Below are 16,676 nucleotides of genomic sequence, written 5' to 3'. Positions count from 1 at the left end.
AGTGTCAACAATCAGTATTTGTCCTCCATTTAGTATGTTTGTAGCAGTGAAGTTCTACAGCTTGTCAGTTACACAGTGAACCCGGGCTTGTTAGTCAGCAGCATCGTGCCTTGATAAACAAACACTTGACCAAGTTGAAATGCAGAAATATTTATTTTGGTTTCCTTCATTGGTTTTGAAAATTGTTTTGGTTTTATAAAACATAGAAATAGCCAACACTAAGCAAACATTTGAATTCCAATGTAACAAACTACTGCTCTAACAGTTGACTTTGATTTGTGTACCTTAATTGCACACATGTATGAAATTATGCTACAGAGTAGTGCATTACAATCACACACAAATCTTAGTGCAAACCTTGTTGTGCTTGTATTTTACATAGATCCATGTTTTTTTTAAAACAGCAATGAATGCTAATGCAAAACCAACCGTTAAGGATAGTAAAAGACTTCTGCTTTAATAAGGCTTATTTCTGCTGATTTCTCAAACAAAAACTAGTTATTTTGTAGTTTATCTGGAATTAGGTTTTTATCCCTGAACAAATACCTAGCCTGTGCCAACACACAATTCTGTTGGCATACATAAATACTTCCAATTGCTGCAAAGCATCAGGCAAAAACATTCTACCTGATCTATTTTGCTATTCAGTGAAGAATACTCAGTGGCTCATACATAAAGCACAGAAAACAGAGGTTATGTCAGAAGCTCTTCTGCTTACAGACCTGGCACATTTTTAAAATGCATTTTAAATACACGCTCATTACAGGGAAATGAGTGGCTAGTACAGGTGCAGTTTACCTGACTGTTAGCATAGCCAGCCTCCTGAATGGTTTTGTTTATAAGTCTCTAGTGTTCTTGCCAGAGTTAGGATCTTTCATTTACCAGGCTGGCACTATTCTGGAATTTGTGTTCATGCAGCAAAGACCACACTTGCTGAATTAACTGCATCCACACTTTCAGTGCAGAGCCATCATATGCAGAGTTACTCTGAGGAACCTGCATTCATCAATTTCCTTTGTGTGAAGTTCTGACTTTTACCTTATAAAAATAGATCTCGGAACTGGCTGCAGATATAGAAGGGAAGGAAAAACCCATTCAGATGTTTTGCCCCAGTTAACATTAGGACTAATGCAAGATGTGATACCAGCTATACAACTGTAAAGGTTTGGGTTTTTGGTGGTTGGGGGTTTTGTCTTTTTCTTTTTGAACAGATTAAGTAATCCTTTTGAGGATGCAAGATACTTAGAGGCATTTTCAAACCTGCCAAATCCTTTGTGGAATTGCTAACTGCAAAATACACTGCAGACAGCAAACATGCTGGCAATAAGAAAACCTTAGCTCCTTGGTGAAGGAGAGTCCCATTTTTGGCCAAGGAAGTCTTAAATAACTTATAGTTACCATTTATAGTTAAGGCTCTTTTAGGAAATTGCAGGTCACCATAAAAACAGTATGCAACACAACTTGACAGTAAGGCAGTGTTCCATTTCTTCAGTGTTCCTATGGCAAGTACCCATTTTTGTACAAGTTAATGATTGCACAGTTTCCTTCCCTATGTTTGCTGTAGTCAGATTACAGATACGAAGGCCAACAGTAGACATCAGACATGTGCCACTTCCCTCATTCCATTGTCAGTTACATTTTGGCATTGGCATAGAGTTCATTTATCTGTGACTGGAAATATTTTCGCAGTTCTGGTCTCTTCGCCTTCAGTGTTGGTGTCAGCAGGCCGTTTTCAATAGAAAACATTTCACTGTGCATGGCAATGTCTTTGACCTGGAAAGTAAACAGTTACTGGCCAAGCTGCATTCCTTGGAGTAGACAAAGCTATTAAAGAATTACCCAGACATCATAAAGCCCAGATGCAAATTAAAAGCAGTTTCTGGAGAGCCAGATTATATTGGTGTTGACAAGTTTAAAGAATTGGGTGTTTGAGTCACAGAATCATACTCACAAGCATCTTACCTGTTCAAATGACTTCAAACCAGATTCTTTCCCAATCCTCACCATGTCTTCCAAAATACAGTTTTTAAGCTCCTGTGGATACAGGAATACATTGTACAGCTTGAAAAAGTTGGTGCAGAACAGTTAACTGTAGTTAGATATGACTCACCTTGTTTCTGCATAGCTCTTCATATGAGCCTTCAAATCCCTTTTTCTTGGCCCAGTTGCGCAAATTCTCAGGATCAGGTATTACAATGGCTACTAAGAAGGCCTAAAAAAAAAAAGAATTTTTGTCAAGCTTTTCTTCTTTCAAAGTCAACACTTTAGTTCCTAGTCCTTTCATACTACTCAGCATTAGGTTTTGGACAGCATTTCTCATCCTGCTATAAAGTCAGCAACTTACGGCTACTTGAACATAGGAGTGCAGTTCAGAATTTGTATTTAAGAGAATTATTCTCCTTAAGAAACACAGTTCAGTTTACACTTGTAAAAACATGGACATCTTGGATTTAGATAGGTTTTTTTGGTGGTGGGGGGGGGCTCCCCCCACCCTCATGTTTTTGTGTTGTGGGGTTTTGTTGGTTTTTTTCCTCCTTCCCCTGCATGCTGTTAGCTACTTACAAACAGCCTTTAATACCCAAATTAATCCAGCTTCACTACTGTCTGAAATTAAATCCAGATACATGCTATATAACTGCTGGAGCCGAAAGTACAAAAATGTGTCAAAAGAACTAAATGTGTAATGTCAAAAATTTATGGTTTCAGTCCTGAAGTCTGGGGTGGAGGAATGAGGAAAAGATGACTCTTCTGTAGTCTCTTCTTGAATTTATTTTTAATTACCTAAATAATACTTACCTGCAAGCTCTCTCCATGGACAAACACCTGAGCAAGTGCTTCACATCTCAGATACACACTTTCTATCTTCTCTGGTGCTATGTACTCTCCCTGGGCTAATTTAAATATGTGTTTTTTCCGGTCAATGATCTTCAATGTACCATTCTGTTGACAGACATAACTTCCACTCAGAAGAGGCACTTCAAGTGAAAACACCAATCTACACAGTTTAAGCATGCCATACTAGTACAGTAAAAGAGTGCTAGAGCCAGAGCACTGTCAGACTGATATTAGAAGTAAACAGGCTTTGCATCAGCTAACCTAAACTACAGAAAGCCTCAGGATTGGCACTGCTAACACTTTAATCCCCAGGCACACAAATTTATCTAGAACAGTAATTGTCTTCCTCCTCACATTATCTTTCACCTAATTCATTGTGTTCAATACCAGATATTTTCAGTCAAATCACTGCTCATAACTGCAGAAGTACATTTTAGCTATAAAAGTTAACTTACTGGTAGCCATTTCCCGATATCTCCTGTATGAAGCCAGCCATCTTTGTCCAGAGCTTCTGCTGTTTTTTCTGGATCTTTCAAATAGCCACGAAATACATTTGGCCCTTTTACACACACCTGAAAACAGCCATTTATTAGTGTACATACTATGAAGGGAGATTAGCAAACACTACTTGCAATGAATGCTTTCTCCAGTTGTTCTAAATAACCCCTGCTAAAAACACAAAGTGAAGTTTATGCATTAGTACAGAAATTTCTCCTCATGGTTTTTGGAGACCTAACATTTTCCATTGGCATAAAGTATAATAAGCAATTGGAAGCATCTGTTCTCTTCTAGTCTAGCAGCAGTGTTCATAGCTGCTATCTGAATTTATCAAACGAAATTTTTATTTATCTGAAGAAATTCTGCTGAATCCAGAAATATTACCCCTCAGCCTGGTAGCATGCGTGTTTCAGCTTTGGTAAGCAGCAGTGTTATTGTGCTAAAACTAGTGATAAAAAATTGCATATCAAACAAATTACATGCTTGCTGTCCCAAAGTAAAGCAGTTAATACTTTAGGGCTTCGAGCACTCAAGACCTGTCTATAATGGGAACCTGCAATTTCTGTGGCCTGAAGGTTGCCTGGGTTTCCATACCCAACAGAAAACCAAGAACAACTTCTCTGGAGGCATGGGCATTATTAGGATCAGAAAGTATGCTTACAAAGTATGAAAAAAAAGACCAAAAAGATTAAAGGTTTATAAGTTAAGAGGTTGTCAAGGAATCAAGTTAGACCTTACAAGCTAAATTAAAACAATTAGTAGAGCATTTGTAAGTACGAGAACATAGAAGTAAAGCAACTAATCAGGAGCATTGAGTAGAGCCTGAAGTATCCAGAGATGATGCCAGATTTAAGTATTTTCTGACTGTAACAGCCAAGGTTGTGTAACCTTTTTTCGGTGGAGAGTAGGACACAGAACAGAACCCTTGTTATTTAAGGATCTGCAGGACTATAAGAATACCTCCTTATAAATGAAGACAGAGATATATGCGAGATTAAGTTTTGCTTCAGTCTTGCTTAAGATGCCCACTGCACACAACTGTTTGTGAATCAAGAGTCTAAAATCCCTGAAACCTTTACAGAGCAGTCCTCAGAAGCAACAAAGGATTCAAGCCATCACACCAGCTTGGTATGTGTGGATGCAGGAAGACAGTGAGAAGGGTCTGGTCTGAGGCATAATATCAGGGCTCTAGAACAACCCTAGAAGAATGGGAGAGAAAATCCAGTTTTAAAGTTAACTGGATAATAAATATCAATAGGGGTGGATAAAATATAGGCCAATTATTAGTCTGGGGGATTAGTAAAATTATAAAACAGGCAAGGAAGTGGCTAAAGAATCTTCAGACACTATTATAAATTCTCAGACCAGAAGAAGAAATTACACAGTTCATAGAAGAAATAGACCAATCCTTAATAAAACTCATCTCGACTACTTTCAGTGTTTACCTCAACATAAAACATAGGCACACTTGTGAGCTACAATACAACAAACAGAGGTGTTGTCAGTAAGAGGGCAATCTGAGTGTTAGTGAGGGTTCTGATGACCTTGTCAAAACAGCACCAAACTTGTGATCAAACCAAGGTCATGGTTTATGAACCAAGTCATTTCTGCTATAAGATAAAGTTTAACTGGAATGATATGAGTAGAGGAGATCTTTGTGTCTCAGTCAAGCCAAAGGCTGACTGATCAAATGTTTCAATTTCCATGGCTCCTACAATCACAGGATGGCAGTAGATGACAGCTTTTCCCAGTAGAGACAGCAAACCATTTGTTTGTCTGCTGCTAACTGGCACTAAGATCTCATCTGCATGTGATTATATACACTTCTATTCACAAATTTTTCCTTCTTGAACATGGATAACTGGTAAAAGCAAAAAGCAAGGCTGACAGAATGGAGAACACCGAAAGCTTACTCTCAGCAAGGAGGACTAGGAGTACTTAATCCAGCTGAAGAACAGACAGTGAGGAGGGAGATGTACTTTGGCCAAAGATAGTGGGAGCCAATTCTATAGCTATGAGCTTCAGTTCTGTGAAACAAGTTACACTTAATTTGTTAAATACAGAATAGTTCACACTGAGGAAGTTAGGACTGAAAGACTAAGATGGTATCTGATATATTAAGGTACTACCATATTTATTCAAGTCCAGAGTAACTCCTAACACAGCAAATTTGCAAGACTGTTTTGGGTCTTTTTTTAAAAAACACATAACTGTTTCTCATGATAAGAATTTATACTCAGTTCCTCTAGCAGACCAAGCTTTAGAAGCATATTTAAAGTGAAGCAGAAAATGACTAAACATAGAACATAGGATCATCGAATAGTAAACGTGGGGTCATATACAATACAGGAAAGAATCCTGACATAGCTCTCCACTTGCCAGCATTTTCCCACCACCAAGCCCAACTAAATCCTTAAGTATTTCTGGGAATTAAAGCCTAATGACTTGCTTCTAGTCTCATAGAAACCACAACCAGAACAATTAAGATTATAAATTGTTTGCAGTCACAAATTAGTGACTTGCTTAAGCTACTTTTTATTTATTCCTTTCTCACTCCTCAGCTGCCCAAGACCTCTCAAAAGCATGTAAAAGACACCACAGTTAATTTGCTTTCAATGCTTGGGGAAAATAAATTACTTCATGAATATCTGTTCAAAGTATACACACAAAGTTCACGCTGTATATATTTTACTTGGGAATACTGAAAGAGACAGCATATAGCATTACACACAGAAGCTGAGTCCTCAGAGTGCAATTTGAAGACATACATGTTCAATTTGTGCAAGCTGCAGGAAAATAGTTAAGAATGTACAAGCAGTTGTCACAAGTCATTAGCAGCCTTCATGACATTTTAGCTCCGTTTCTCCTAATGGTGTTCCAGCCACTTTAGAGTTCCTCATCTCACATCTCAAGCTAGGTAACAAGCTACATACATCAGCATGTTTGCTAGCACTTGGCTGGGGTGGGGGGATGTCATGGTTTAAACCCTAACCAGACAGCTTGTTCACTCACTCCCAGTGAGTGCTGCCAGGCTGAGAGCAATTGAGGCTCCCCCCTCCCCCCCGGGGCTCTCCCCCTCCCCACTCCCAGAGGAATGGGGAGGAGGATCGAAAGAGTGCAACTCCTACGGGTTGAGACAAGAACAGTCCAGCAACCAATGTACAACACAAATCACCACCGCTACCACCACCGACAACAATGATAAGGGAAAATAACAAAGGAAGAGAATACAATACCACCAGCTAAGAAACGAGTCCCACCCGGAAGCCCGTGTCCTTCTGGGTAACTCCCAGTTAGCCCCCACCCCAGGCATGACATGCTGTGTTATGGAATACCTCCTTGGCTAGCCTGGGTCAGGCGCCCCATCTCTGCTTCCTCACGGCTTCCCCTCCTCCCTGGCAGAGCATGAGCCTCACAAAGTCCTTGGTCAGGGTAAACATCACTTAGCAACAACCGAAAACATCGGTATCACCAGCACTGTTCCCAGGCTGGAAGTCAAAACACAGCACTGCACCAGCTACCAAGAAGGAGAAAAATGACTGCTACTGCTGACGCAGGACAGGGGAAGAGGAGGAGGATCCCTAGCATTTTACTGGAGGATAAATGCAGTATGAGATAGGTAGCTTCGCAGCTCTCCCACAGCTGGAAGATGGCATGTTAGCCATACAGTCATAAATACATAGTAATCTGTTACCCCACAGTAAGCAGCTTTTTCTTGCAATACACGATTCCTACTTTGCTTCTGTGAATTGTTAGCTGACATTGCATGCAGGCATTTTTGATTTTAGGTAGCAAGCCTTGTTTAGCACTTGTACTAAGCTCAGACAGTGAGCTGTTATTTCATGAAGAAAAAAAAACATTTTCCAAGGTTTCATAAGAGGCTTATAGTGACCTGCCGAAATTGCTTACCTCACCCTCTCCTTTGGCAGCCAAGTAGTTCATTTCTTGTACATCAACAAGCTTGATGATGCTGCATGGCATGGGCGCTCCAACATGACCTATTAGGCAAAGTAACATTAGAACTGCTTTTCAAGTCAGGTTCTTAAAACAAGAAGCTGGTTACATGCTAAAGTAAAAAAGATGGAAAACTGATTTCTGATAATATACGACACCAATACCAGTACAGTAATAGCTTAATTTTGCTGGAACTGAAAAATCAGATTCTCAGATATCCCTAGAATGTTACAAGTTGCACCATGTACTCAGGATTTCTTTTTCTTATAATGGGGATCCTCACTCTATGAACACAAGTAGTGTAAGGCCCACTATAGTTTCAGTTATCAGTCTTATTTCAGGTAGGGCGCTAGAAATGTAGCAGCTGACAAATGCAGACTATTTGTTCCAACACCAAAAAATGCCATTTAAATTTCCAGCAATGTGTTTATACACAGTAGATTCCTGTTCTGTAAAAATGACAAGGGTTGATACTGACCTCCCATCTCCTAAATCCACTTCAACTTAAAAGAACAAAGCCTACTAAAAGTTTGGATTACTGAACCTTCCTAGTTCTTTAGGGGTAGAAACTTGAAGGGATCCCATCAAAATTATTTTACTTCACTTGAAGAAAAATAGAATCTTATGTTTTATGAGAGCTTTAAGCTGAAGACTAATGCCATCAGGGACCTTTAACAGCATCCTGAAATTTAATAGACAGGCAGACTGTCGAACACCATACCTGCTGTCCAGTCACCAGGCAGTGACAGTGAGCATCCAGCTGTGCATTCAGTCTGCCCATAACCTTCATAGAACTAGGATGTGAAACCAAAACATTAAGATTTACTTTTCAACATGCAGTTTATTAAAGTGAAATTAGTATTTTGCTTTTTCCTGAATTTAAATTTGAGTTCAGCAAAACCCCCAGCATTTTCTAGAAAGAAATAGCTATTAGAGTTTTATCACAGTGCACAATCTTTAAGTGCTAATATTCCACATTCAGTTCTAATAGTTACTCAAAAGTTTCACACGCTATATGACACTTGTAGAGATGAAAACAGAAAACAGAGGGAGCAAGAGGAAGAAACAAAGACTAACAGTACTAACAATGACTTCATTCACATCATTTAACAACCGGTTTGTCCAAGACAGCCAGGAACAGAATCCCTATGGCCATCACAGCTCTGCAATTAAACAGAAGACAGACTTCCCTTTTCTGTGCAGAATGCATTGCTACACCTGCACACTACTGATTAACTTCAAGCCACAGAAGCCTCATTTTAGAGCGCTTTTAATTCTTTAAATTTGTTTCAACATATTTGTTCCATCCTGTGCCACTGTTAAGCAGATTTTAGCTCAAAAAGCATATATTTTGAGGAGGTTCTAAAGACAGATGCAATGTGTACAGTCTGATTCTCCCCAGTTCATCTTCAAAGCAGGAAGACTACAGTATCATCATATTGATTCAATTCTCTACAGTAGTTACAAATGCTTCTGTGAGGCAAACCCCAGGAATTTAATCCAAGAAAATGAATTATTGCTTATAGCAGCCCTCCCCGCCCCCCCCCCCCGCCAGTCTTCCCCTTAATACAGTTTAGTTGGTTATGTCAGCTAAACTGTAATAAAGACTTTGGGATGAATGCATAAATCTCAGGGGACAGAGAAACTCTGGAAAGGAGTACATACTTGCATAGTCTCCAACAAGAATGCCAGAAAGAGTTATCCATATGATCAGACTACTTGAAATGTTCTATCATCATAGCTGGAATTGGGTATTAAAATACTTACGGTTTAAGATTATGGCCAGGAAACTCACCTGACAGCCAAGAGCTGTTCTCAGGAAGGTCAATACACTTGCAGATACAGGTGCTGCTCCTGTAATCATCAGCTTTACTCTTCCTCCCAAACTTGCCTACAACAGATACAAGAGACTGTGGACACCAAAAGCATTTTAGAGATTTCCAGAGTCTTTTTCCTTCCCACCCTCACCCAGTATTCACCTACAGTGCTACCCACAAGTGTTAACAGATTAAAGTTTAGTCCCGTATTGCAAGCTGTCTTTCTTGCAGTGTTTTTGACTGCATAAATGGCATCTCAGACATACAGTACCTACAAAGACTATGCTTATGGTATCACTGCAGTGCAGGCTGTCAAAAGCCTGAACAGCTTAAGCTGCGGCCTTACATCAACAGCTTTATTTTTAACTGCCTTGTATCAGCTTCTATACATACTGAATGCTATAAAAAGCAGCCACAGGGCATGTTGTACAACCAGAGTTAAGGCCATAGCAAGTGAGTGCCAGATATAATAGCAGGTGTAACTTACTAGTGACCAACAGTGAGGAGGCAGTAGGGGCTACAGGTGGCCCTGTCACATTTAGCATTCCTCCTTCAGAAGGACAGCAATTGCTCCCAAAGTGGTAAGAGAGAGAAGCACCAGACTGTTTTAGAGTATCTCACAGTTAGCTGATACTATTAGAACTAAGGGGGTTGAAAAAGCAAAGTTGGAAATAAAACAAACCAGCTTTGGAGTAGCCAGTTAATGATGAAAGTCACACCACACTGTAACTATTCATATGCAACTCAACATCTAGAAACTTAAATTCAGAGGCTTTCAAGTGTACCTGTATTTTGCGGAAGATGACTTTGTCCCAGAAACTGTTATTTCTAACTATACCACTTTTGAGTTCTGCTTCTTTCCTCTTGGAAGCAAAATCCAGCATCCACCTCTTTATTGTTGTATCTGCCTGTCCAAAAATCTATAAAGAAAGATCTGTGGTTAGAAGCCTCACAAACTAGCATTCCCATTTTCTTACAGAAGCATGCTTAGAGACTCTTAACAATGAAAACCAATTAAACAACCTTTATTGGGAGGTAATCTTAATTCCAGTAAGAAATACTTGCGGATCTTTATCTTTGCCTCTACCTCAGTTCAGAGATGCTCACCAGTTAGTACTTAACCAATTCTTGTGTCCCATCAAACTGTGATGCTGTTTCAGTATATAGTTTCTTCATTTAAATGAATGAAACAGATGTTTGCCTTTTCTATTCCACGATGATTAAAATTCAAATTGATTATAATCCTCAGCATATTCTAAAAAGCACACCACCATAATGCTTAAAGTAAGAAGGGTTTCTTAAGAAATACAGGTCCCTTCAGAGATACCAGAGAGGTCTGTCTCGCACATACAAACTCACCTTCTAGATCACTTTTCAAAGGCTCCTTCTAGTTGTTCTCAGGAAGTCAAAAAGCAGATTCAACAGGCCACAGATTGTATATTTACTTGGAAAGAGAAAGACCCAGCAGCTCTTCAGCATTATGGCACCCCCTACAACGCCAATTTCCCACTTGTTGACTTCACCTGCTATGTTACTGCAAGGCTGGGTGAAGTTGAAACAGTGCCATACAAGTGTGAAAGCCTCAGGGCACCAGAGTTAACAAGCAAGAGGACATCATGAAAGAAGAGTGTCCCAAGCTTTGGCTCTACTTCTAAAATTCCAGTACAAGAATGCGTGAGCAGAATGAGTGCCTACATTTTAAGCACTACAGGCTGGTCTCAGGATTTCCTCCCCTCCAAATGGATCAGAGTTGCACTATTTGTTCCTGTGGCCAAACATAACCTTGTATTACTTGCTGTTCCTCCAGTCTCAGGATTAGAACACTTTCCTGGCTAAGACAGCATAGACAAGCTCTGCAATTTCTTTAGCAGTCACTGGGCTTCTTGTTGTATCCTTCAACTGCTCTGACTGTACCCTAAGAATAGTCAGTCACCCATATACAAAAGGATGACTTTAAAATATGAAGTCCAGGAAAAAACTTGCTTCTGAATTCCCACCTCAGGTGACCCTGAGCAGCCAAACAGCAACCACCAGAGAGAGCAGAGCTGCTGACACACCCTGTCCCCAGCACTGCTGACTGGCTGGTTTATAGATCTCCCTGCTGGAACACAGTGGCTGCTGTGTAAGAAACTTGTATGCGTCTATGCAAAGAGGCAAACACCTGACCTTGGTGTGCAAATTCCACTCCATGAGTCAGATGCTAAAAGCATGGCATGCAGATGCTAAGCCTCATGGTCATGTACTAGAGTAGACTTAAATAACTTGCTCTGAGCAAAACAGTACATCATTAATCAAGCTAGAGGTAACCAAGTCCCCTAGTCAGACTCTTTAACACTAGTATTTACTGCACAGAAATATTTTAATACAACCGGTATTACGGTACTCCCAGTACTTTCAGCCCTCTTTTAGAAGCAGATACACAAATTGGTTAGCAGACAGATTTAACATTCCAGAGCACAGTTACTCCTACCCTGGCAGCACACACTTCATGAAGTCTCTTAAAGCCCTGCAAAGGTTTAGACTCATGCCTATAGACTTACCTTATCAAACATTCTGTTCAACAGCCTTGGTACTACAGGAAATACAGTTGGCTGCAGTGTTTTCAGGTCATCCATAAGTAGTCTGATATCCCCCTGAAAGAATCCTATCCGAGCTCCATGGCACAGAATCACACACTGTTAGAAAAAAAGTAAACATTGAAGACACAAGATATATGCAGCTGGAACACATTATACACCACCTATGCAGGGCAGACTTCATGGGATCCACCTTAAGTCCTCTCAAGCTTCTGGGCTAGTTCTGCAGCATTCTGACATTACGGGATGGGACTAGAAAGACCACAGCATGCCTGGTGTACACAGGCTAAAGACTTTGACAGAATAATATACAGCATAAAAGCCCCTATCTAAAAGGGGCAGTTGGCCAAATAAGGCAATGCCAGTGACTCAGAGGTAGCAAAAGATCAAAAAGCAGAACTCCTCTTTAACAAGCTTATTTAAAAATACTAGACCTGTTTGTTCCCTGCTATGTACTAGGAAACTGCATTTCTGCATTTGAAATCAGCACATGCTATTTACTGATCCAGCAGGGATTTTTGCCTTATGCTACTTGATTTCCATTCTCTTGCATTCTGGTTTTCCTTCTCATTTCATAGAACTGATGCAAGCAGAGGATTTGTTGTTAGGAGATCAAGATGCTATTTAGAAGAGTCTAGCAGACCATTGCTTATTTCTGCATCCCTTCAGACCTACACCAAGAAAGGCAGACTTAATCCTGCTGTGTTCTATAGTCTGTTACAAGTCTAGAAGCTCCACCCCCTCACCTATACACCCCCATCTCTATTTTGTTTGGGTTTCATTTATTCTGTTAAACAAAACCTCTGTTCCTCTTGTGTATATCTATACCTGTTTTTATTTTGTACACATCCTTCATTCCCTACCATCCATCCTCATCTTTTCTGCACAAAACAGAGTATCAGTTTTGGCCTTCACCCACACTTTGCCACGATCTGCTAAAAAACAGCAACTGCATCAGTCCAAATGGACTGAGAAGCAAGTGCATTTCTCCTATCAAGGCTTCCTAGCTTTCTAAGGAAGCCAAAAATCTGCTAACATCAGGTTTATGACTGGGGTAGAACTCTAAAGATTGCTTCTCACAGAGCCTGTGTTCATACCTACCCCAAACAGTAACAAATCTTTTCTCCTTTCTACCAAAAGTGTTCTTGCTTGCAATCACCTACTTTGTAAAGACCGCAAACAGCAGAGGAATACTGAGATCTAAACACTTTCTTCTCATTTTATCCTTTAGAACACAGGTTCACATCCTATTTCTACCACATGATCAAGAGCGGATCAAGCTGTTACCTACAGCTTGTACCTTCTGGTGCAAGGCAGGCATCAGTAAAATGGACACTGAAGCATAACTGGTATCCAGGTTACCAACAGAAAAAGGCCAAAAGCCTAAGGGCACCTGTACTCCTCAGTTACACTCTATTCCCAATCTTCATAACTTAAACACTTTTACATGTGCATATGTACACACTCTGTAGAAAGCTCAGGTTTCCTAACTGAAATCACAGGACAATTTCTGGGTCCAGGTACCTTTTCACGCTTGCACAGAGGCTATTTATTTCACTACATAAACTGGGGCACAACTACCTTCAATATACATACTTGCAGTCTCACCTAAGGGAGAGATCTTAATTCAACTTCAGTAGGTACAGTAATTAAATACCTGTGCCTCTACTGTATATCAGAAGGAAATTACATCTTTTCACTAATGCATGCCACCTAACTATGGGCTCAGAGATCCTTAAGACTGCCCGTATTAAGACAACCTGAGCTCCATCATTCTCAGAAATTAAGCCCCAGGTTTTGCTATATGGTAAAACGAGCTATCCAAGAGAGTTTCAAAGTCTGTCATTAAATAGCATCACAGGTAATTTTCATCTCCTAGAAGAGAACTCCACTAAAACCAAATCCCTTCCTCTTTATTATTTCTTGAAGCAATGGTAAGTTTAACCAATATAAAATTAGTTCTGTGTAAGCAACCAGGATGCCACATTATAAATAAAAATTTGTGGTGTCTGTAGACTAAAAATGCATGGATTTTTAATAGTGCACTGACTATATTAGAGGGATTTTTTTGAAACTGTCTCATGTTTTAGTAAGCCAGTTCATTAATCCTAGCTCTAGGGTTGATGATTATGTTTCAGCATGAAAGCTAATTGTCTGGTACTTACTGGATATTGTTTACAATACTGCTTTCCTGAACCTTACCTCAAGCTTTCATACACATGAGCAGGAGTCAAAAAGGAATAGTGTGTAACACTGATTCAAGATACATGCATTCTGTAAGTAAAGTAAGCTTTTCGATAGTTCAGAATGACAAACAAATGCTTACCTCAACAATTCTCTCAAACATATGAGCCAAGGGCAGGAATGATATCAGAACATCATCATGCGAAGGTAGAAATGTTTTCTGAAAGTGTTAGTAAAATTAAGTTTCATTCTCATTGATTCTCTATTTTGCTCAAGTTAAACACAACAATGAAACCTAGTGTCTAAAGGACAACCCCTGCTTCAAGTTTTGTTTGTAATAAAGCTGTATTGTTTTTCTTTCATCAAAATACTACAGGAATAACTTGTAGCATGAGTAAACACTGCAGAAACGGTAATCTTTTAGAGTTGAATACAGAACCAAATTTACCATTCATATTATAACTAGAAACAAATTCTGATAGAAACTACAGGAAGTTATATACATTGTGGGGGGAGATGGGGACAGAAAGATTGAAGTAGTAAAAAAATACACACTGCCATCTTAAGTCACCTTGCTAATCCAATTTAGCATAGGGTTGATATCAAAAGTGCCTTACATGATCTAATTGTGAGACCAGTTGCTTAATTTAAAGACAATTCTATATGTACTGTATTTAGAATAAGTGCAGTTGTACTTTTAATTACATCTGTATGCATTAGAACCATCTTAGCTACCCTGCAAATGAACTTTAGTAGTCTACTGTAAACTAAAAGTTAACACTGTATCAAGTAAAAATACAGTTATTTTGCTTGCTCATTTGTGCAAGGGCTTTAAGCATTTTTGGGGTTGGGGGTAAAATACATTATAGCTTCTTCCATTCTTAGTGGAAAAGTTTAGCCCCTACACAAACCCTCTGATACAGAGCTTTCACTATTTACAGACAGTATAAGCCCATGGCAGAACGTAGTGCAGATCCACATCAGGATCTTTAACATTTTGCCTGGATCAGAGCAAATTGTAAATTTGTCAAGTTCTTGATGCTGACAGAAGAAACCAGCAAACATTCAACTTCTGACCTAGCATGGGCAGAGTGCTGTCAAGATACATTTCCACTTGAATTTTACTAAAAAGACCAAAGTTAACAAGGTTTCAATGTTGGTTTTACTCATGAAATTCTTCCCATCCACAATGTTAAACTTTGTGGTTTACCTCTGTAGTTTTCAGAAAAGCTGAAGCATTGCTGACTATGTTTTGATGAGTGATCATAGCTCCTTTGGGGTTTCCTAAGGAAGAAGCACATCAGGACACAACAGTCAAATTTTTAGATCCTTTAGGTTACCAAGCAGAGGTAAAATTAAGAGTGTGTGAATCAGTCCCTTCTTTGATATTAAAATCTTTCCTTCAATATTGATTTAACAAAGGCAGAGAACTTGCTAATACTTTCAAGAATAGCTAGTAACAGTTAAGGTTGCACTAAGCACCTCAAATTCCATAAGGAAATAAAATCCTTAAATTGTTGTGCTTCTCTTGTTCAAAATCCAAGATTTCTGTGAAGATACAGCTATCAAACCCAGACCAATTTCTAGTCTCACATCTGCTGTAAAAATGTAGCTTTTCTTCCCTTTTGCTCCCTGCCAGTCTTTGGTATTAACTCATAAATGTCAAGTGTGTGACACTGCCCTGGTTTCAGCCAGGATAGACATCTAGATAGTCTGTTTTGGTCTTACGCGAAGTTGCTTAGAGCTAAGGAACAAATTCTGCTTGTACAGTACAAAAAGAAAAAGGACTATAGAAGAATTGAAGTATGAAGGAGAGCACTTACAATGGAAATACACATCCAGTTCTTATGCCAAAAAAATTAAGATCTAATATAATATAACATTAATATTATAAAACTCTGTATTGATCAATAGGAAAAAATCAAAGCAAGCCTTACCATAAAACTTCCCCAGCTACTACTTGCCAAAAAGACGCAGCAGTAGGGGAGTCTTGAAAAAAAGTAGGAGGGCTTCTGAATTGATTTTGCACATACAGGATAATAAATTCTGCATAATGTAATGAGGTGTACCTGTTGTTCCACTGGTGAAACAGATGACTGCTAGATCTTCTGGCTTTGGAGGCTATGAGAGTTAAGAAAATATTACTATGGTTAAGATGGCAAGGAAAGATTTTCCTGGACAAAACACTGAAATATTAGTGTTACTTATAAGCGATCGGAGATCTGCTTGCTGTCTAGCTTTCAGATTGTCACTTACACTAATTTCATACTTACTATAGGTTTTTGCCTGTGTGTTCTTCCCAGCTCCTACAGAAAGGAGAGAAAGGGGAAAAAGGGGATACAAACAGCTTAGATATAAGCATGTAACTTTTACTTTAAATTTACCAGACTAATATTACCAAACACCATAATACTTTGTTACCTAGACTGTCTATTAAGACATTTTAACTTCCAAAGAGTAACAAAGGCTTTAAGGACATTTTAAAGATATATAGAATAACTGTCATGTTCTACAAATACAAAAGTGATAACTAATCTCAAATTCATTTTTTTTTTCCAGCTACTAAACCAAAAGTTTAACTCTCTACAGGAGCTCAAGGTTAAGCAGTGTTGTGACAAGCTACAACAGGCAATCAATCCTATACATCATGCAGAAGACATGTGCCACTAACAACTGCTAAGTAGATGAAGCAAGATTAATTTCAATAAGCATCTCACACCAGCATCACTGCTTGTGAAAAGGAAGACTGGTTTTCCCCATGATTACCACAAGTGGTTTGTATTCCTTTTATACATAAGACAACACAAGATTC

The 16,676-nt window shown here is 39.1% G+C and overlaps 1 protein-coding gene across 3 annotated transcripts in view; it reads right to left on the bottom strand.

Moving 5' to 3' along the window:
- Window positions 1-134: 134 nt before the first annotated feature.
- ACSL1 (acyl-CoA synthetase long chain family member 1) overlaps window positions 135-16,676 on the bottom strand; it is a 38,384-nt gene continuing 21,842 nt past the window's right edge. For all 3 annotated transcript variants that reach the window (XM_057420364.1, XM_057420363.1, XM_057420365.1), the window contains 14 exons: window positions 16,138-16,170; window positions 15,934-15,985; window positions 15,075-15,148; window positions 14,007-14,084; window positions 11,645-11,779; window positions 9,890-10,024; window positions 9,083-9,178; window positions 8,009-8,081; window positions 7,243-7,331; window positions 3,291-3,407; window positions 2,797-2,940; window positions 2,111-2,212; window positions 1,963-2,034; window positions 135-1,773 (listed from right to left, as the gene is read on the bottom strand). In XM_057420364.1, the coding sequence (XP_057276347.1) occupies window positions 1,633-1,773; window positions 1,963-2,034; window positions 2,111-2,212; window positions 2,797-2,940; window positions 3,291-3,407; window positions 7,243-7,331; window positions 8,009-8,081; window positions 9,083-9,178; window positions 9,890-10,024; window positions 11,645-11,779; window positions 14,007-14,084; window positions 15,075-15,148; window positions 15,934-15,985; window positions 16,138-16,170 (1,341 nt within the window). In that variant the 3' untranslated portion in view covers window positions 135-1,632. The remainder of the gene's footprint in view (window positions 1,774-1,962; window positions 2,035-2,110; window positions 2,213-2,796; window positions 2,941-3,290; window positions 3,408-7,242; window positions 7,332-8,008; window positions 8,082-9,082; window positions 9,179-9,889; window positions 10,025-11,644; window positions 11,780-14,006; window positions 14,085-15,074; window positions 15,149-15,933; window positions 15,986-16,137; window positions 16,171-16,676) is intronic.

Source organism: Pezoporus wallicus, unplaced genomic scaffold (genome assembly GCF_028554395.1).
Source record: "Pezoporus wallicus isolate ANWC-B61680 ecotype Strahan unplaced genomic scaffold, APGP_CSIRO_Pwel_v1 contig_5552, whole genome shotgun sequence".
Classification (NCBI taxonomy): Eukaryota; Metazoa; Chordata; class Aves; order Psittaciformes; family Psittacidae; genus Pezoporus; species Pezoporus wallicus.
The sequence above is the reverse complement of the archived record's forward strand: the minus strand, read 5'-3'. Positions and strand labels throughout refer to the sequence as shown.